This window comes from Syngnathoides biaculeatus, chromosome 3, assembly GCF_019802595.1.
Source record: "Syngnathoides biaculeatus isolate LvHL_M chromosome 3, ASM1980259v1, whole genome shotgun sequence".
Taxonomy (NCBI): Eukaryota; Metazoa; Chordata; class Actinopteri; order Syngnathiformes; family Syngnathidae; genus Syngnathoides; species Syngnathoides biaculeatus.
In genome coordinates, this window is record NC_084642.1 from 15,275,902 (window position 1) to 15,296,888 (window position 20,987).

General features: G+C 44.9%; 1 protein-coding gene across 2 annotated transcripts; it reads right to left on the reverse strand.

Annotated features, from left to right (window-relative positions):
• Positions 1-305: 305 nt before the first annotated feature.
• Positions 306-20,247, reverse strand: gnb5b (guanine nucleotide binding protein (G protein), beta 5b). 2 transcript variants are annotated; one of them, XM_061814827.1, is made up of 14 exons: positions 20,010-20,247; positions 19,652-19,797; positions 18,715-18,878; positions 16,266-16,377; positions 11,931-12,067; positions 11,200-11,241; positions 10,492-10,568; positions 9,844-9,976; positions 3,620-3,763; positions 3,463-3,554; positions 2,864-2,912; positions 1,361-1,457; positions 1,087-1,253; positions 306-897 (listed from the first exon to the last, which is right to left on the reverse strand). In XM_061814827.1, the coding sequence occupies exons 3-14, from the start codon at positions 18,838-18,840 to the stop codon at positions 886-888; spliced, it is 1,188 nt and encodes a 395-aa protein (XP_061670811.1). In that variant the 5' UTR covers positions 18,841-18,878; positions 19,652-19,797; positions 20,010-20,247; the 3' UTR covers positions 306-885. The 2 variants fall into 2 exon arrangements, with proteins under 2 accessions (XP_061670811.1, XP_061670810.1); XM_061814826.1 differs by having other exon boundaries at positions 19,652-19,800.
• Positions 20,248-20,987: the final 740 nt, after the last annotated feature.

Genomic DNA, 20,987 nt, shown 5'->3' on the forward strand with positions numbered 1-20,987 from the left:
TATATCCCGCTTTCACATTCACTCTCCAATTCTACGGGAATGTATTAAAAAAAAGGGTATAAGTATCATAAATGTCATTATTTTGGCCTCCCGCCGGAGCTTCTCAAATTCATTGATGATGTTCACGTCCCAAACGGCGTCCACAACGTGTTCAGGAAGAGGAAGTGGGAAATAACGCACGATGTTTGCGCTGAAGTTAAATAAATGAAAGCAAACACTCCGGTACTTTAATGCACCAGCTGTTATATTCGGTCAAACACTGAGAAAACAGATTGCTTCAGCTGGTTTTGTATTATTTTTTTTTTAAAAGGTCATCGAGAAGAAAAACAGCCCATCAATGCTGCAAAGACCTTTAAACATGTTCTGAAACAAATTCGAGACGTGTCACAGACAAAGGGATCAATATCCGGTCTTATGGCCTTTGAGCCAAACAAACATAAATCAGTACTTCTTAATATATGCATACCGTACATGAGGGTGAGAAGCAACGAGCACATAATTGGAGCTTTACAGTACTTTCAAATGATATACCTGATAGTAAAAGTGCATTGGATTATATTTGAATGAATACAATTAGACAAACTGTTGTCCTTCCACTTTCAGAATCAGGCTGTTTATTATGTACAAAGTACATAAAGTATTTGAAATGATTCAGTTTGCCACAATACTTGACGAATCGCCCTTATTATTTTTAGTGACATCATCCCGTTACAGCAATTCATATAATAAGATACCACCACTTAAAGTTAAAAAAACAAACAAACTATATTTTTTTGTATATTGTCTTTGAGATTTTGGTCTCATTTAAGTTTTTTATTTGCCTCTTTGTCTTTGCCCCAACTTCAAACGTGATTGTTGATTCCAGGCGCTCCCATCTGGTAGAGCCTAGGCCCAAATCTGCAGAGAAAAGTGAAGAACTACAATGTTAACATCTTAACCCTGCCAAAAATACCCCGTCCCCCTCAAAAAAAAAACAAAACATTTTAATGGAAGTAATTGTCCAACGTTCAGAAAACAACCTAACATGGTCCTGAGTACCCCAAAAGACCTTCCCAAGTCGAGACGCCACGCATGAGAGCTTCTCACCCGCAATGTGGCGTCCCAAGAGGCGGAGCACAGCGCCGTGCCGTCCGGCGACAATCGAACTCTGCTGACGCGGTTCTCATGACCGTACATTGTGGAAATGCGATTTCCTTTCAGTACGTCCCACACGTTGATGGTGTAGTCGTTGTAGCCGGCAAAGAGCAGGCGACCTAGAGGAAGTGTGACCGAGAGCAGAATAGTGACAAGATTCTACAGAAAAAGGAAACTCTTATTTTTTTTTTTAATTATTATTTATTTGGGGGAGGAGGTGAATTACCACTGAGGGAAAAGTCCACAGTGGAGGCCCCGAAGATGACGCTCTCTTTCTGGTAGATGGCTACTTCACGGTCAGCCCGTAAATCATAGAAACGACACTGAAACAAGCAACAAAGCATCGTGATTAATGGGGATTCTTATCATTTTCGTAATTTCCGGCCTACAGAGCACACCTGGTTATAAGGCTCACCCAGTACATTTGGAAAGGAAATACCGTTTGGCACATACTGTAAATACGCCGCAGCTGTGTAAAAGCTGCAAGTGCCCACATTGAAACCCACATTGAAATACGAGATATTTAGAAAGAAAAATGGTACACAGAGAGTTTAACGCCATCACCGTGGCGCTAACGCTAACGGCACGCTAACAGAGCCGGTTAAAAAGAAACATATCGGTAAAAATCACCGAGAGATGGCAGTAACATGCTAGCACAGCGCTAACAGGGCCGGACCGGTAAAAGTCACTTCCTCGGCACATATGTTCCACCGGTCTCACTCTTACCTTTTCTGCTAGAGTCCCCCCTAGCGGCCGATAGAAAAAAAATGCACAAATTAGCTGCATCACCGCATAAACCGCAGGGTTGAAAGCGTGTGAAAGAAGTCGCGGCTTGTAGGCCAGAAATCATCTTGAAAAGTTTGTTGACAAGAACATGAAAAATCCTCTTGGACCCTCCCCATCATGGTCATCAGCTTCTTCCAGCTCACTCCCTCGTTTAGGCGCTAATTTAAAACTAGCATATATTCCGACGGTTTCTTCCCCCTTTCCATGAGCTTCTTAAACGGCTAACTTACAATTCTATTGCAACATGCAAACAATTTTTGTATCACGATTTTGGCACATTTCTGTCGGGCCACTTTTGCATTACTCATCCATTCATTGTAGTAGTCTCGCCACGTTGCACAACTTGCTTATCTGTTGCTGACCAAAACTGGCCACTCATGTGCCTGAGCAGCATCTGCACCAAATGCGCAATCAACCCAAAAATGTGCTGATATTACAGGATTACAAGCAACCTTTTCAGCTCAGCGACTGCTTTTCCTCAACGTTGTTTTGTCTCAAATATGTCAACTGACTACTAGTTGTGGTACTGGAAGGGCTCCAACTACCAGAGACAAAATTCTCCTGCGTTTATGACATAGTTTGGCAGTAGAGATGAGTCTGATTTTGTTGCCACCACCAACCTTCATTCTAGTCGAGCAGATTTGGGATTTTGGGGGAGAATTATGTTTGCTGACTCCCATGATTAAGTCTGAGCACAGCCATACACGCCTACGTACGCGGGGGTGTGCACACTTTTGCAACCACATTATCCAAGTTCTTTTTTTTTCCTTCTTTACTTCCCCTCTTGAAAATATAAAACAAGGAAGTGAACATATCTTGTGACAGATGAAAAAGCTCGTTTCACTTTTCTTCCTGCTCGTGACAAGGAGAACTTTCCCCAACGTGGGCAAAGTTTCGCACGGACGCCCCACCGAGTTTCAGAAGAAGGGATGATTTGTCTCACCGTAGCGTCGTCAGAGGCCGACGCAAATGCATCTCCGCTGGGGTAGTACCTGAACACACGGGGAACCCGGGATGCAGGTTTTGATTAAGATCAAGTGACAAAACCAGGACAGTCTTTATGTGACTTTCCCTGTGAAGCAACACTTTTTAGACTCAATGTAAATCCATTAAAATTACTAATAATGTATTTTAGATTGGAAACACTGCCATAATCACCAACTGGATATAGTACGCAAATATTACATTGAGTGTATTTCATCGCATATTTCAATTTAAATGGGTGGCTTAAATCAGTTTTAACCTTTGTTATTGAAATGACAAATTAAAAAAAAAAAATATATATATATATAAATTTTAACTGATAATTTTCAAAAAATATTGATGACTATCTAAAATAAAAACATTTTTCATTTAAAAAGTAATGCTGTCAGCAGATTGATGCACAAACTGCTGTTTTTAATGCTGTGTTGACAAAAGCCAGACAAACAGCGCCATCTGCTGGATGAATTGGAAGTTGCTGTTGACATAAATTTTCACTTCCATTGCTTAAATTCTGATTTGGCTATGGTGAACACAACATGGCCACTGTGCCAAACTCACTTGACACAGTTGATGTCAGACTGGTGGTTCTCGAAGGACTGGATGTTCTGACCCGAGCGCATGTCCCACACATTGGCCTTCTTATCGCAGCCCTGATAGATAAAAAGGACACACGTGATAGGCCACGTACAAGAAACCGTCGGCGCGCTTGGCTCACCCCCGAGACGAAAGTGTTGCCGGTCTCCGAGGGGGCGAGGTCCAGCGACAGGACGTCGGCCGTGTGGCCGTGGAAGCTCTGCAGCAGCTGCCCGCTCTCCACGTCCCACAGGGCACAAGTGCCGTCGCCGCTGCTCGTCAGGAGCTGCACAAGCATTCGTTTTTTTTTTTTTTGGATCAATCGCTAGAACGTCTAAAGGAAAAAAAAAAAAAATCACACTACACTGCGCCGGTGCAAATTCTCCGGGCGGCAATTTCCTGCTGTACACTTGCAGCGAAACAGGAGTTCTGGACATTCAGAAGGGCACTGATATGCCCACTCCATTAAAACGATACTTACAAGGAAAGAAATCATTTTTTCCTCACGAGTGATTGGGAAACTTGATCCAAACAGGCATGTCAAAAAAAAAAAAAAAAAAAAATGAATCTGGTCAAATCGACTGGAATAAATACAAAACATAAAGGAAGGATGACACTAATGGATGTCATATTCAATCTACGACGCGGGCGATCGAGAGTAAGATGTGCAAGAACACGGAATTGAATAAAGTTTGTTAAAATAAACCTTTTCTTAATGCTTTACACTTGTTGAATACAGTTTTAGTTAATACAATACTTTTGCATTCAAAGCTTTTTAGAATTGATTTATTAAGTCAACAACAATTTTTAACTTTTACGTGTAATATATTTTAATAGAGGGTGGTACAGTGGTGATACAGTGATCGGTTGTGGCCCGGGTTAACAACGCCCGGCCCCGGCACTGCTAACCTGCAGGGCGTCGGTGGAAATTCAGCTACTGTGGGTCGAAGACAAAGAAGAGGAGGAAACCGGATCCAGCGTCAGAAGAAAAAGAGGAATGCACAGAGCCTACAACTGAGTGTAGGGACTTTGAATGTTGGGACTATGACAGGAAAAGCACAGGAGTTGGTTGACATGATGATTAGGAGAAAGGTTGATATTCTGTGCATCCAAGAGAGCAGGTGGAAAGGTAGTAAGGCTAGAAGTTTGGGAGCAGGGTTTAAATTATTCTACCACGGAGTAGATGGGAAGAGAAATGGAGTAGGGGGTATCTTAAAGGAAGAGCTGGCTAAGAATGTCTTGGAGGTGAAAAGAGTATCAGATCGAGTGATGAGACTAAAATTTGAAATTGAGGGTGTTATGTATAATGTGGTTAGCGGCTATGCACCACAGGTAGGATGTGACCTAGAGTTGAAAGAGAAATTCTGGAAGGAACTAGATGAAGTAGTTCTGAGCATCCCAGACAGCGAGAGAGTTGTGATTGGTGCAGATTGTAATGGACATATTGGTAAAGGAAACAGGGGCGATGAAGAAGTGATGGGTAAGTACGGCATCCAGGAAAGGAACTTTGAAGGGCAGATGGTGGTGGACTTTGCAAAAAGGATGGAGATGGCTGTAGTGAACACTTATTTCCAAAAGAGGGAGGAACATATAGTGACCTACAAGAGCGGCGGTAGAAGCACGCAGGTAGATTATATTTTGTGCAGACGATGTAATCTGAAGGAGGTTACTGACTGTAAAGTAGTGGTAGGGGAGAGTGTAGCTCGACAGCATAGGATGGTAGTATGTAGGATGATTCTGGTGGTGGGTAGGAAGATTAAGAAGACCAAGGTAGAGCAGAGAACCAGGTGGTGGAAGCTGAGAAAGGAAGAATGTTGTGCGGCCTTCCGGAAAGAGGTGAGACAGGCTCTCAATGGACAACCGAAGCTCCCGGAAGACTGGACGACGACAGCCAAGGTGATCAGAGAGACAGGCAGGAGAGTACTTGGTGTGTCATCTGGTAGGAAAGGGGAGAAGGAGACTTGGTGGTGGAACCCCAAAATACAGGGAGTCATACAAGGAAAGAGATTAGCGAAGAAGAAGTGGGATACTGAGAGGACTGAGGAGAGGCGAAAGGAGTACATCGAGATGCGACGTAGGGGAAAGGTAGAGGTGGCAAAGGCTAAACAAGAGGCATATGAAGACATGTACACCAGGTTGGACACGAAAGAAGGAGAAAAGGATCTCTACAGGTTGGCCAGACAGAGGGATAGAGATGGGAAGGATGTGCAGAAGGTTAGGGTGATTAAGGATAGAGATGGAAATGTGTTGACTGGTGCCGGTAGTGTGCTAAATAGATGGAAAGAATACTTTGAGAAGTTGATGAATGAAGAAAATGAGAGAGAAGAGTTGAAGAGGCAAGAGTGAAGGACCAGGAAGTGGAAATGATTACTAAGGGGGAAGTCATCCAAGGAAAGCGAAGAAGAAGTGGGACACGGAGAGGACTGAGGAAAGGCAGAAGGAGTACATTGAGATGCGACGTAGGGCAAAGGTAGAGGTGGCAAAGGCTAAACAAGAGGCATATGACGACATGTCCACCAGGTTGGACACGAAAGAAGGAGAAAAGGATCTCTACAGGTTGGCCAGACATAGGATAGAGACGGGAAGGGTGTGCAGCAAGTAAGGGTGATTAAGGATAGAGATGGAAATGTGTTGACTGGTCCCAGTAGTGTGCTAAATAGATGGAAAGAATACTTTGAGAAGTTGATGAATGAAGAAAATGAGGGAGAAGAGTTGAAGAGGCAAGAGTGAAGGACAGGAAGTGGAAATGATTACTAAGGGGGAAGTCAGAAAGGCACTACAAAGGATGAAAAATGGAAAGGCAGTTGGTCCTGATGACATGCCGGTAGAGGTATGGAAGCAATTTGGAGAGATGGCTGTGGAGTTTTTGACCAACTTATTCAACAGAATACTAGCGGGCGAAAAGATGCCTGAAGAATGGAGGAAAAGTGTTCTAGTTCCCATTTTTAAGAACAAAGGGGATGTTCAGAGCTGTGGGAACTATAGAGGAATAAAGTTGATGAGCCACACAATGAAGTTATGGGAAAGAGTAGTGGAGGCTAGACTCAGGACAGAAGTAAGTATCTGCGAGCAACTGTATGGTTTCATGCCTAGAAAGAGTACCACAGATGCATTATTTGCCTTGAGGATGCTCGTGGAAAAGTACAGAGAAGGTCAGAAGGAGCTACATTGTGTCTTTGTGGATCTAGAGAAAGCCTATGACAGAGTACCAAGAGAGGAACTGTGGTACTGCATGCGTAAGTCTGGTGTGGCAGAGAAGTATGTTAAAATAGTACAGGACATGTATGATGGCAGCAGAACAATGGTGAGGTGTGCCTTAGGTGTGACAGAGGAATTTAAGGTGGAGGTGGGACTGCATCAGGGATCAGCTCTGAGCCCCTTCCTCTTTGCAGTGGTAATGGATAGGCTGACAGATGAGGTTAGACTGGAATCCCCTTGGACCATGATGTTCGCAGATGATATTGTCATATGCAGTGAAAGCAGGGAGCATGCAGAGGAACAATTGGAAAGATGGAGACATGCACTGGAAAGGAGAGGAATGAAGATTAGCAGAAGTAAAACAGAATATATGTGCGTGAATGAGAAAAGTAGAGGGGGAAGAGTGAGGCTACAGGGAGAAGAGATAGCGAGGGTGGACGACTTCAAATACTTGGGGTCAACAATACAGAGCAATGGAGAGTGTGGTCAGGAAGTGAAGAAACGGGTCCAAGCAGGTTGGAACAGCTGGCGAAAGGTGTCTGGTGTGTTATGTGACAGAAGAGTGTCTGCTAGGATGAAGGGCAAAGTTTACAAAACAGTGGTGAGGCCGGCCATGATGTACGGATTAGAGACGGTGGCACTGAAGAAACAACAGGAAGCTGAACTGGAGGTGGCAGAAATGAAGATGTTAAGGTTCTCGCTCGGAGTGACCAGGTTGGATAGGATTAGAAATGAGCTCATTAGAGGGACAGCCAAAGCTGGATGTTTTGGAGACAAGATTCGAGAGAGCAGACTTCGATGGTTTGGACATGTTCAGAGGCGAGAGAGTGAGTATATTGGTAGAAGGATGCTGAGGATGGAGCTGCCAGGCAAAGAGCGAGAGGAAGACCAAAGAGAAGGTTTATGGATGTGGTGAGGGAAGACATGAGGGCAGTTGGCGTTAGAGAGGAAGATGCAGGAGATAGGCTAAGATGGCAAAAGATGACACGCTGTGGCGACCCCTAACGGGACAAGCCGAAAGGAAAAGAAGAAGAAGACAGTGGCGCAGCTGTAAAGCCTTGGCCTCACAGTTCTGAGGTCCCGGGTTCGATCCCGACCCGCCTGTGTGGAGTTTGCATGTTCTGCACGGTCCATGCCTTGCGTGGGTTCTCTCCGGGCACTCCGGTTTCCTCCCACATCCCAGAGTGGACACTCTAAATTGCCCCCAGGCGTGATTGTGAGTGCGACTGTTTGTTTCGATGTGCCCTGCAAATGGCTGGCAACCCTAACGGGACAAGCCGAAAGGAAAAGAAGAAGATGCTATTCTGTAATTTAATGTTGGTATTTCCAGCGGTACTTTGAGATGCAAGTCTTATTTGAACGTGGTACATTTGCAAAATATTTTAGAAACACTGCTTAAGGCTGATAAGTGTTCATGTCATCTCGCGAGTAGAGGAAGTCGGTGGTAGGGGAAACGGGCCACAGGCCCTTCCAAGAAGAATAAAAAATTGGTGAGGAATACCCCTAAAAAGAATTACAATCACTATTAGATGCTACAAGATAGCTGTTAAGCACTATTTTGTATTAGACAGGGCTATGGCTTGACAAAAGGAAGCTCCCCCTCCAACTCATTTCAACAGAGTCCCTTAGCGCCAAGATGGCACTGAAGCGAGAAATTGCTCCCGGCAGAACTGGATGAAGGTGCACTTCTCTAAAGCGCTTTGGGCACTGTAATGGCAGAGATCAAGCACTAAATAAGTACAGAAGTATCGTAATTTCCGGCCTACAAGCCGCGATTTTTTTGATGCGGTGATGCGGCTTATTTGTGCATTTTTTCTAACAGCCAAAAGGGGGCACTCAAGTGGAAAAGGTAAGAAAGAGACCGGTGGAATGTATGTGTCAAGGAAGTGACTTTTACCGGCCCTGTTAGCGCTGCACTAGCGTCTGCACTGTGGTAACGTTTTGCTGCTGTGTTTCTGGCGTGTCTCAGTGATATTTGCCGGTAAGTTTTATTTGAACTGACCCTGTTAGCGTTAGAGCTAGCGATAGCTTTAGGGTGGCGCTAGCGTTAGCACGGCTAGCGTCAGCATGGCGCTAGCATTAAACTCTTTCTGTGTACCGTCTTTCTTTGTAAATAGCTCGTGTGTCAATGTGGGCACTTGCGGTTTATGTGGTGATCTGGCTAATTTGTGCAATTTTTCTAATGGCCGCAAGGCGCACTCGAGTGGAAAAGGTAAGAATGAGAGTGGTTGAATATATGTGCCGAGGAAGTGATTTTTACCGGCCATGTTAGCGCCGCGCTAGCGTTAGCGCTGTGCTAGCATGTTGCTGCTGCTGTGTTACTGGCATGTCTCAGTGATATTTACCTGTAAGTTATTTTAACCCTGTTAGCATTAGCACTAGCGTTAGCGTTGAACTCTTTCTGTGTACCGTCTTTCTTTGTAAATATCTCGTGGGCACTTGCAGCTTTTACTTGGTGTTTTAAAGCTTTTGTCATTCATCTTTGGCCTGTCAAAGCCCAGTTTTGATGATGATGATGATGATGAAGGACGGACGTGAAGCACTTAGGAGACGCACGCCTCCATCGGCCGTCCCACGCGGATTAGACAATTCCCGCCGGACGACCGACCCGGGCCCGCTTCCTGTTCTGCGTGGACAGAAAAGCTCCGGTTTCAGCGCAATTATCCGTAAACCACAATTAGCGACACGAGACCAGATGGGAGCCGTGCTGATCCCACACGAGAATTTCTGTGAAAATAAACACGGAACGCATCGCGCTTGTCCGCTCACTAAAACGAAAAGATTCTTTCTGACCCGTGCGTGAAGCGTTTCGCCTCCAGCACCACTCAGCAAGTATAAAGACGGCCCTCTTGTGCCTCTTTGTGCCCTCAAGCCCGAATGTTCCACTCGGTCTTAGATAAAAGCCACTCAAGTTCTAAAAATACGGCGTCGTGACGACCAATCGGCCCCTTTTGTCTTGTCCGTGCCCCCCCTCCACCCAGCCACCATCCTCACCCTAATAATATCTACGTGACGGATTTAGGATTTAAGGCGACAGACTGCTTTGTGTTGAATGATAATCCCTTAAATGTCCGTCTTTGAGACACGGCAGGCGACGGGTGTACTTTGGAGTCGGGCTCGTTTGGCATTTCGAACCAGCGCGGCCATTGCGTTCAAAATGGCCCTCACCTGCATGTCCGAGTTGGTGAAGGTGCAAGATGACACGTAGTTGGTGTGCATGGCCACCAGCTTCTTCTTCGTCATCGGATTCTCCTGCGGGTCCAGCGAGAGCGGGAACACGCAGCACTTGTTGTCCAGTCCTCTGCGGGACCGTAAACACGTCAGGTTTAGGGTTTCAAAGATGGTGGGTAGGGTTTTGAAGAGAGGACTAAAGGTCTGAAATAAGAGTTGGGGATTCTCATTTGGGTTTCCTGATGGGGTAGACTTTCAAATGAGGTCTTCGAGAGTGGATGAGGGTTCGGGTCGAAAGGGTTTTCACCGTAGTTAGGCTTTCAAATTGTGAGTTTGACTTTCAAGTTAAGGTCTCGAAAAAAAAAAGAGGGTTAGGTTTCAAGTCAGGGTTGTGATTTTATGACTGAGGTTTCAATTAGGCTTCCAGCAAGAGGACTACAGTTTCAAACCAGTGTTGAGGTTTTAAGGCGGGAATGAAATTTTACAATTAGGGTTTCAAATTGGGCTTTCAAGGACAGGATGAGGCTTCCAAACAAGACTTTAGTTTTTAGTAGTGATGTGGTTTGTGATTAGATTGGCGTTTCTAAGGAGGTTCTTAAAACGGCGACCGGGGTAACAAGTGGGACTTTCAAGACGGATACACACCCGCAGGCCACCGCACAACCCGAGGGCGCGTACGCGCACGCCATCGCCCACGTGCACGGCAGACTCATGGCGTGCTCCTGGAACACAAACAACAACCGCAAACACCGCCGTGATGTTTTGGTGCAAAGCCGCTGACAAACATTGCAGGGGGAAAGATGGCAGCGCTGCGTATTCTGGAGGATCACGCCATTAATTATGGTCACGAGGTTCTCCAGGCGCGTGATCCGCTACCACGTGCTAGCGAAGTTGGACTACAACCCGTCAAGTGAAGAGAGAACAGTGTGCAAGGTTCTATCGGGCCACCGGAACTTCTTTCTTTCTTTCAATATTTTGAAAGCATACACATCACGCGGTTCAATCGACATGTCCTACTCTGAAAAGAACACTAAACGCATCATTTTACTTAGCAACGAGCTAAACGCATTATACTGTGTTGGCATTTCAAGGGAATGCAAGTTGGCCAATCAGTAATAAAAATTAAACAATTCTACGAGGGGACATCTTTTGCGGCACAATTAACCATTTTCATATTGTTACATATTTAACATATTTATATTAACCAGTTGCATATTGGGAATGGCAACATTATTGACAGCATGTGTTCATTCAATATTTCATCAAAGGGAATCATGAAATAAAAAAAATACAAAGTCACATGGAATCAACAGTACGGTGGGAGAGCAAAAACATTTGTGATGTTGCACCGACCTTATTGAGCGTGAAGGCATCCCACACAATCACCTTCCCGTCCTACGTGACAAAAAGATGCAAGCGTTAAAACCGTGTCAATGAGGAACCTTGGCGTTCCTAGGCCTTAAGTTTGTGTACACTTGGTTGCGTCACTTGTTTTTGTCTGGATTTTGCCACAATTAACACCCACCTGCTCAGTTTAAGGACGACAAATACACGACACAGCAATTCATTTACCCGAAACGACGCGTGGCCACCCGAAGATGGCAAACGGCGTTCATCGCAAAGCAAGCGTCGAGTAACAATGCGAGGCGCGTGCACGGACATTTATTTGGGCAGGCGCTCAAGACAACAAAAAGGGCACCCGTCGCCAAAATTATTCGTACCGGTAAGAAAAAGCAATCATTTGGATTTATTTCTCAGAGATATTAGGGCAACATTGGCGTTGCTTCAAAAAAAAAAAAAAAAAAAAAAACAGCATAAAAACCGCTTCCCAACTTTTACGCCACAATGATGGCTTGTTTAGTTGTTGAACTCAAACGCAAAATACTTTGATGGTGTCTGCTGAATAAATCACAGTGGGGCCCAAGAAAGTCTGATGAAGCTGTGATTATACTGGCATGCTTTTAATTTGAAAGCCTGACATTTGACAGGAGGTGGTGTGGAATGCGCCAACTGGATTTAGCGTGCATTGTCCTCCGGGATTCTTCCCAAAAAGTAGGGTTCCACCCGCTGTATTGAACGCGTACCTGTGATGAGCTGACCATGCGCCGCTTGTCTTTGCACCAATCCATGCACAACACCTTGTTGTTGTGGCCCTTGAGCACACGTCTCGTCTTGATGGACAGAGACGACACGGCCTCCACCTTCTCTGCCACCTTGCTCACTGCACACAAGCGCGCCGCTTTATTAGGTCCGCCTCACGTCACCTCATGGCTTCAAAGCTTTGATTTGATTATCATTTATTTTTTAATCACGATATAGCAAGAAGCTGGTAATGAGCCCCCCCCCCTCCCCAACCCCAAGAAACATATACTGGATATATCAACAACAATAACAACAACACCAACAAAATAATGACTCAATTGAATTACATTTATTAAAGGGGAATTGCAGGGCTGTTGTGTCACTTTAATTAGATCGATGTTCTTTGTGGCAATTTGATTTATTAACACCCTTCTTCTTCTTTTCCTTTCGGCTTGTCCCGTTAGGGGTCGCCACAGCGTGTCATCTTTTGCCATCTTAGCCTATCTCCTGCATCTTCCTCTCTAACGCCAACTGCCCTCATGTCTTCCCTCACCACATCCATAAACCTTCTCTTTGGTCTTCCTCTCGCTCTTTTGCCTGGCAGCTCCATCCTCAGCATCCTTCTACCAATATACTCACTCTCTCGCCTCTGAACATGTCCAAACCATCGAAGTCTGCTCTCTCGAATCTTGTCTCCAAAACATCCAGCTTTGGCTGTCCCTCTAATGAGCTCATTTCTAATCCTATCCAACCTGGTCACTCCGAGCGAGAACCTCAACATCTTCATTTCTGCCACCTCCAGTTCAGCTTCCTGTTGTTTCTTCAGTGCCACCGTCTCGAATCCGTACATCATGGCCGGCCTCACCACTGTTTTGTAAACTTTGCCCTTCATCCTAGCAGACACTCTTCTGTCACATAACACACCAGACACCTTCCACCAGCTATTCCAACCTGCTTGGACCCGTTTCTTCACTTCCTGACCACACTCTCCATTGCTCTGGCTCGTTGACCCCAAGTATTTGAAGTCGTCCACCCTCGCTATCTCTTCTCCCTGTAGCCTCACTCTTCCCCCTCTACTTTTCTCATTCACGCACATATATTCTGTTTTACTTCTGCTAATCTTCATTCCTCTCCTTTCCAGTGCATGTCTCCATCTTTCCAATTGTTCCTCTGCATGCTCCCTGCTTTCACTGCATATGACAATATCATCTGCGAACATCATGGTCCAAGGGGATTCCAGTCTAACCTCATCTGTCAGCCTATCCATTACCACTGCAAAGAGGAAGGGGCTCAGAGCTGATCCCTGATGCAGTCCCACCTCCACCTTAAATTCCTCTGTCACACCTAAGGCACACCTCACCATTGTTCTGCTGCCATCATACATGTCCTGTACTATTTTAACATACTTCTCTGCCACACCAGACTTACGCATGCAGTACCACAGTTCCTCTCTTGGTACTCTGTCATAGGCTTTCTCTAGATCCACAAAGACACAATGTAGCTCCTTCTGACCTTCTCTGTACTTTTCCACGAGCATCCTCAAGGCAAATAATGCATCTGTGGTACTCTTTCTAGGCATGAAACCATACAGTTGCTCGCAGATACTTACTTCTGTCCTGAGTCTAGCCTCCACTACTCTTTCCCATAACTTCATTGTGTGGCTCATCAACTTTATTCCTCTATAGTTCCCACAGCTCTGAACATCCCCTTTGTTCTTAAAAATGGGAACTAGAACACTTTTCCTCCATTCTTCAGGCATCTTTTCGCCCGCTAGTATTCTGTTGAATAAGTTGGTCAAAAACTCCACAGCCATCTCTCCAAATTGCTTCCATACCTCTACCGGCATGTCATCAGGACCAACTGCCTTTCCATTTTTCATCCTTTGTAGTGCCTTTCTGACTTCCCCCTTAGTAATCATTTCCACTTCCTGGTCCTTCACTCTTGCCTCTTCAACTCTTCTCCCTCATTTTCTTCATTCATCAACTTCTCAAAGTATTCTTTCCATCTATTTAGCACACTACTGGGACCAGTCAACACATTTCCATCTCTATCCTTAATCACCCTTACTTGCTGCACACCCTTCCCGTCTCTATCCTATGTCTGGCCAACCTGTAGAGATCCTTTTCTCCTTCTTTCGTGTCCAACCTGGTGTACATGTCTTCATATGCCTCTTGTTTAGCCTTTGCCACCTCTACCTTTGCCCTACGTCGCATCTCGATGTACTCCTTTCGCCTCTCCTCAGTCCTCTCAGTATCCCACTTCTTCTTCGCTAATCTCTTTCCTTGTATGACTCCCTGTATTTTGGGGTTCCACCACCAAGTCTCCTTCTCCCCTTTCCTACCAGATGACACACCAAGTACTCTCCTGCCTGTCTCTCTGATCACCTTGGCTGTCGTCGTCCAGTCTTCCGGGAGCTTCGGTTGTCCATCGAGAGCCTGTCTCACCTCTTTCCGGAAGGCCGCACAACATTCTTCCTTTCTCGGCTTCCACCACATGGTTCTCTGCTCTACCTTTGTCTTCTTAATCTTCCTACCCACCACCAGAGTCATCCTACATACTACCATCCTATGCTGTCGAGCTACACTCTCCCCTACCACTACTTTACAGTCAGTAACCTCCTTCAGATTACATCGTCTGCACAAAATATAATCTACCTGCGTGCTTCTACCGCCGCTCTTGTAGGTCACTATATGTTCCTCCCTCTTTTGGAAATAAGTGTTCACTACAGCCATCTCCATCCTTTTTGCAAAGTCCACCACCATCTGCCCTTCAAAGTTCCTTTCCTGGATGCCGTACTTACCCATCACTTCTTCATCGCCCCTGTTTCCTTTACCAATATGTCCATTACAATCTGCACCAATCACAACTCTCACGCTGTCTGGGATGCTCAGAACTACTTCATCTAGTTCCTTCCAGAATTTCTCTTTCAACTCTAGGTCACATCCTACCTGTGGTGCGTAGCCGCTAACCACATTATACATAACACCCTCAATTTCAAATTTTAGTCTCATCACTCGATCTGATACTCTTTTCACCTCCAAGACATTCTTAGCCAGCTCTTCCTTTAAGATAACCCCTACTCCATTTCTCTTCCCATCTACTCCGTGGTAGAATAATTTAAACCCTGCTCCCAAACTTCTAGCCTTACTACCTTTCCACCTGCTCTCTTGGATGCACAGAATATCAACCTTTCTCCTAATCATCATGTCAACCAACTCCTGTGCTTTTCCTGTCATAGTCCCAACATTCAAAGTCCCTACACTCAGTTGTAGGCTCTGTGCATTCCTCTTTTTCTTCTGACGCTGGATCCGGTTTCCTCCTCTTCTTTGTCTTCGACCCACAGTAGCTGAATTTCCACCGACGCCCTGCAGGTTAGCAGTGCCGGGGGCGGGCGTTGTTAACCCGGGCCACGACCGATCCGGTATGGGATTCTTTAGATGAACGCTCATATTTGTTTGGCACAGTTTTTACGCCGGATGCCCTTCCTGACGCAACCCTCTGCATTTATCCGGGCTTGGGACCGGCCTACAGATTGCACTGGTTTGTGCCCCCATAGGGCTGCATTGATTTATTAACACCCTTCAAATTTCAATAAAATATCACTTTTGTATATTCAAATCTGTTGGCACATGATAAAAATGTGTGACTATTTTATTGTATTCATTTTTTTTTTTCGGTATTCACAAAATATTACAACATACTTGCCATGTACTGTATATGGAGTCCTTAGTTTTCTTTTTTATATTCTAATATTATTTTAATATTAATTCATTTAGGTAATCAATTATGTAGGTCATTAATTAATTATATAGATCATTAATTCATTATTATTCAGGACTGCACTATTTACTGAACTCATTTTTTAGTTTCAGGTATTTCTCAAAAAATTTAAATACTAATATTTTACACACACACACACACACACACATATATATATATATATATATATATATATATATATATATATATATATATATATATATATATATATATACTTCAATTATTATTATTATTAGCCCAAACCACAATAAGCACTTGGAGGACATAAAGTAATGGACATTAAATCTAAAGAAATCGAACATAAAAGATGTGTGATCAAAACAAATACACCTATAATAATAAATCATCTAAAGATAATGCTTATTTTTTAGAAAATAATACAGTGTTTCTGGTTTTGCTTGTGGCATACTGAAGAGAAATAAATGCATTCCAGATTTGGACGTGGTTCCCTTTTTATGACCCCGACAAAGTTTAACAATTGTGCAGGCCAAGACGTGGAAGCACAAACTCCGAGTTGGGGTGTTGGGTTGGGTTCGGTCGGGTTCGGTGTGACTTACGCTCGACGTCGCTGAGCTTGTTCCTCTCCTCGTCCAACTTCTTCTTCAGAGTCGCACTTTCCCTCTTGAGCGAGGCCAGACTTTCCCCCGCCTGCAGCCCGTGACACGCCATCTTCGCCCGGCCGCCGTCACAAGCACAACACACGACACATCGGGGAGGACGTTCAGGAGCGGAATTCGCGGAAGAAACAAGTTGGCTCGCGCACCAGCAGCCGTGTGGATGAGCGTGCGCGCGCGCCCTCTTCCGGTTCGTGTTGAAAAAAAAAAACAAACAAACATCCATCCATTTCCAAACAGCTTATCCCCACAAGCGTCGCCTATCCCGGCTAACTTCGGGCGAAAGGCGGACTACACCCTGAACTGGTCGCCAGTCAGTCGCATCATGGTTCATGCAACAGGGCTTGGGATCCAATAGCCAGTATTGGTGTGCGAGACACAAGTTTCAGAATCAGCTTCATTGGCCAAGTATGTCAACAACACACAAAGAATTTGTCCCCGGTAGTTGGAGCCACCCGAGCACAACAGACATGTTGAGTCCGACACTTGACAGACAGTCAATTGGCTGGGTACATTTTCCGTCCGTCCATTTTCTTTGCCGCTTATCCTCACGTGGGTCGCGAGGAGTGCCGAAGCCTATCCCAGCTGTCAACGGGCACGAGGCAAGGGTACACCCAGAACTGGTTGCCAGCCAATCCCAGGGCACACTGAGACACACAGCCGGACTCACAACAACACCTATTTTGGGGCAATTTAGAGTGTCCAATTAATGTTGCATGCATGTCTTTGGGATGTGGGAGGAAACTGGAATGCCTGGAGAAAACCCACACATGCACTGCGAGAACATGCAAACTCCACACATTCGGGGCCGGGATCGAACTGGGTACATTTTATTTTATTTGAGCGAATAATTGTGCAAAGGATGCAGTCTTCTAGCAGTTAAAACACCCATTAGAGCGATAGTTCAGTGCAATGGGCATTGTGCAAAGGGGGTCAAGACTTCAAGGAGTGTCTGGTCATATGAGGGTCTATCATATTTACTGTAATCCTAGTTGGGCCAGCAAGATGGCCGGCTCTGGTCCAAGTTCAAGAGGTACTAGGTAGGGTGGTGCCGACAAGTCGTTCAACAGTTTTGATTGTGTTGGTCTCCCACTTCAGGTCATGAGAGACTGTAAATCACAAGAACTTGAAGGTCTTGACGGTGGAAACAAGACGGTTGGACAGCATCAGTGGCAGCTGTGGTGAAGGAGGACTCCCGAAGGCCAGAATTATTTCTACAGTCTTTAGAGTGTTCAACGGCAGGTGGTGTTGGGGACACCAAAGCTCCAATTCAACCAATTCCTGCCTACACGCAGACTCGTCTGCGTCTTTGATGAGGTCGATGACTGTGGTGTCATCTGCGAACTTCAGGACTTTTACAGTCAGGTGCCTCGAGGTGCAGTCGTTGGTGTAGAGCGAGAAGAGCAGAGGGAAGAGGACGGAACCTTGGGGTGCCCCGGTGCTGATAGTACGTGTGGAGCCTCACCTGCTGTGTCCTGCCCGTCAGGAAGTTGTCGATCCACTGGCAGACAGCAGGTGAGACGCTGACCTAGAGAAACTTGGAGGAGAGGAGTTCAGGGATGATGTGTTGAACGCAGTCCAGGAAACAGATCCTCGCATTGGTTCCCTTGTTGTTGACATGTTCAAGGATGAAGTGCAGACCCATGTTGACTGCATCATCCGCTGACCTGTTTGCTCGGTAGGCAAACCTCAGTAGGTCTAGCCGGGAACCTGTGATGGTCTTGAGGTGGTCCAGCACAGGGCGTTCAAAGGACTTCATGACCACAGATGTCAAGGCCTGTAATCATTCAGCCCCGAGATTGCAAGTTTCTTGGGGACTGGGATGGTGGTGGAGTGTTGGTAGGAGGTTGGTACTTTGCGCAGTTCGAGTGACCTGCTGTAGACCTGCAGAAGATTGGTGCGAGTTGGTCTGCAGAGGATGAGGACACAAGGTCTGGGCATTCTGCTTATCCGGAGTTGAGTTGTGGGTGGCGTGGCAGACTTTTTGCTCCCCTGCCACTTCTTCAGGATCCTCCAGGGCTCCCTAGCGTGTCCTGGGTCGTGTGCAGTATTTATATTTCTATATATAGTATATTTATAAATTTATAAATGCAGTATTTATTTTTAACCACACAATCATCAAAGTAAGGAAAGTATAACGTCGGTCTGCAGCTAGATTACGAAATATGACCGCATTTTGCAAATGTTTTGGTTTTTAGAAGTGGCCCACGGAACAAATTGAATGCATAAGTCGAGGTTGGATGATGACAACTAGCATAAAACAAACATCTTCTTACGCACTTGGAACGACGACAAGCGCGTCGGACGTCATTTGAAAGGTCTTGATGAGCTCTTGACAGACATGTCGTGTGTTTTTTGCCGCGCAAAAAAAGTACGGACGGCGAGCGCGTACCTTCTCCACGCAGAAGGAGCAGTAGTTGATGGGCTCGGTCTTGATGTAGATGTTCATGAGGGGGCTGGCCTGATCGCAGCTCTCGCACGGGCCAAAGGTCACCGCCACAAATGTCTGGTCGCACATGACTGCGCTGGGGATCTCACTTACAGGCACGAACACAGCTACACAAACACACCCGTGCACACAAAACGATGGATGACAACTTGTTGGTGGCTCTCGACGACATTTTGATTGTGCGTGTGCGTGTGTGTGTGTGTATAAGTAGCTAATAATCCAGTCCTGCCTGATCCTCACCACGGAGAGCAGTCCTGTATTGCTATTTTGGGAGCGGGATGGTGGACAGACTCAGGGAAAAAAAAAAAAAAAACATTATCCTGAAAACGATTTTGAAAAAAAATTCTTAAAAATACTACAATAAAAGTATTTTTTTTAGTATGCATTTTCTAAACAAATTATTTTAGCTAATATAGAACACAGGACAAACGGTACAAGGACAATCAGAATCAGCTTTATATTGGCTATTTAATAAGGTTACATGAATATGTATTTCATATATAAATTTATGCCACATTGTATAACTTATTTCACTATTTATGTTAAAACCATTTTTTATTACAGCATGTTCCTTCTTTTTATTTTATATTATATAAGCGCAGTGTTATTAACAAACATTACACAATACCATTTTTTTATTTTAAAAATAAAAAAAATACAATGAAGAGGCAAATTGAAAGCAATTACAAAGTAATAAACGCGCATTCCCAAATAGAAAAAAAAATATTATTAGTATTAGAATTAAAAAAAAAAAACATTTATCAATTCAACCTCAGTGTAAACATGCAGTCTTACGCAATTCCCAAAACATTGACAAAAAAATAGATACCACATAATAGAGATGCACGATGCTAAATTGTACTGAAAACAGTATTCTTACCTGAGAGAAGATATCCGTCCGTGTACGTGCACGTACAGTCAGGCAGGTTTTTATTTGTTCTGGTGGAAGCGAGTAGAGTTTTGCACTGAAGAGGATTACACGTCCGTCACTAAGCTTCTTATGGAAGGTGTTGGCGCTTGCGACTCCTACTAAAAAATAAAATAAAATCTCTAGAAATTCTCTAGAAACCGATAGAATTTGTACAGAACAACTTGTGCTATTGAACATTGGCTGTGATTTTCTACAGAACAATAACATTTCTGTAGAAATTCTATAGGACTTGGGTCCTAAAGTTCTATACTTCTTTAGAAATGTTCCACAGAAAATTTTTAGCAGGGGATCGACTCTACTTGCGTACTTCTGCGCGGCACCGTCCTGTGCAACGTTGAGAAATTATTCTGGAATTTATTCCTAAAATCACTTGACAGCTGTCGAAAGAGGGATCCCTGGATATGCAGAGAAATCAACTGGGATCTTGCTGTCGTATTAATTATTATTATCATTTTTTAAATCAATAACTTTCACATTTTCTTGGTTTTAGGAGCTAAGGCTAATCTGCGCATCCAACAAAAAGCAAGTGCAGCTGTGCTTATGTTTGGCTTTGTGTCACCCCCTAAAGATGTGGGCGATTTTGCCTCCCTCACAGTTCTGAGGACCCCGGTTCGATCGCGCCCCCGCCTGTGTGGAGTTTGCATGTTCTCGCCGTGCTTGCATGGGGTTTCTCCGGGCACTCCACTTTCCTCCCTCATTCCAAAAAACATCCAACATTAATTGGACACTCTAAATTGCCCCATCAGTGTGATTGTGAGTGTGGCTGTTTGTCTCCATGTTCCCTGAGATTGGCTAGCGACCAGTTCAGGGTGTACCCCGCCTCTTGCCCGTTGACAGCTGGGATAGGCTCCAGCACTCCCCACAACACTTGTGACGATACGTGGCAAAGAAAATGGATGGATGGAGTGTAACTGCTTCAGTGTAGTTGCTTGAAAGGGGCTGCAGACCTTCACCCGGCCAAGTGGACGACGGATAAATTTGCTTGTCACGGTGAAAGGTTGACCCCCCCCCCGACATTTCCCACGGGGAACAAGAACAAAACATCCTCCAGGCAGCATGTCAGTGCTTGAATTCATTTATTCTTTTTTTTTTTTTTTTTTTTGTCATTGTACATTTACAGATATGACAATTTATTCGACGTTCATTAACGGTGAACATGTCCACATAAGCACAGCTAACCAGAAACTACAAACAGTTGAGTTTGTCAAATGGACGCCGGGCGGGTGAGAGAGGAGACGACTTGATGGCAGCCAGCGGACAAATGATTGGTCGCCGTCTTCCTTTG

Coding starts and splice junctions, on each gene's coding strand:
- gnb5b (XM_061814827.1), bottom strand. CDS start 18,840: ATGTGCGACCAGACATTTGTGGCGGTGACCTTTGGCCCGTGCGAGAGC. Junction 3,555..3,619: donor GCAACACTTTCGTCTCGGGG/GTGAGCCAAGCG, acceptor TTTATCTATCAG/GGCTGCGATAAGAAGGCCAA. Junction 2,913..3,462: donor TCTGACATCAACTGTGTCAA/GTGAGTTTGGCA, acceptor CCGTGTGTTCAG/GTACTACCCCAGCGGAGATG.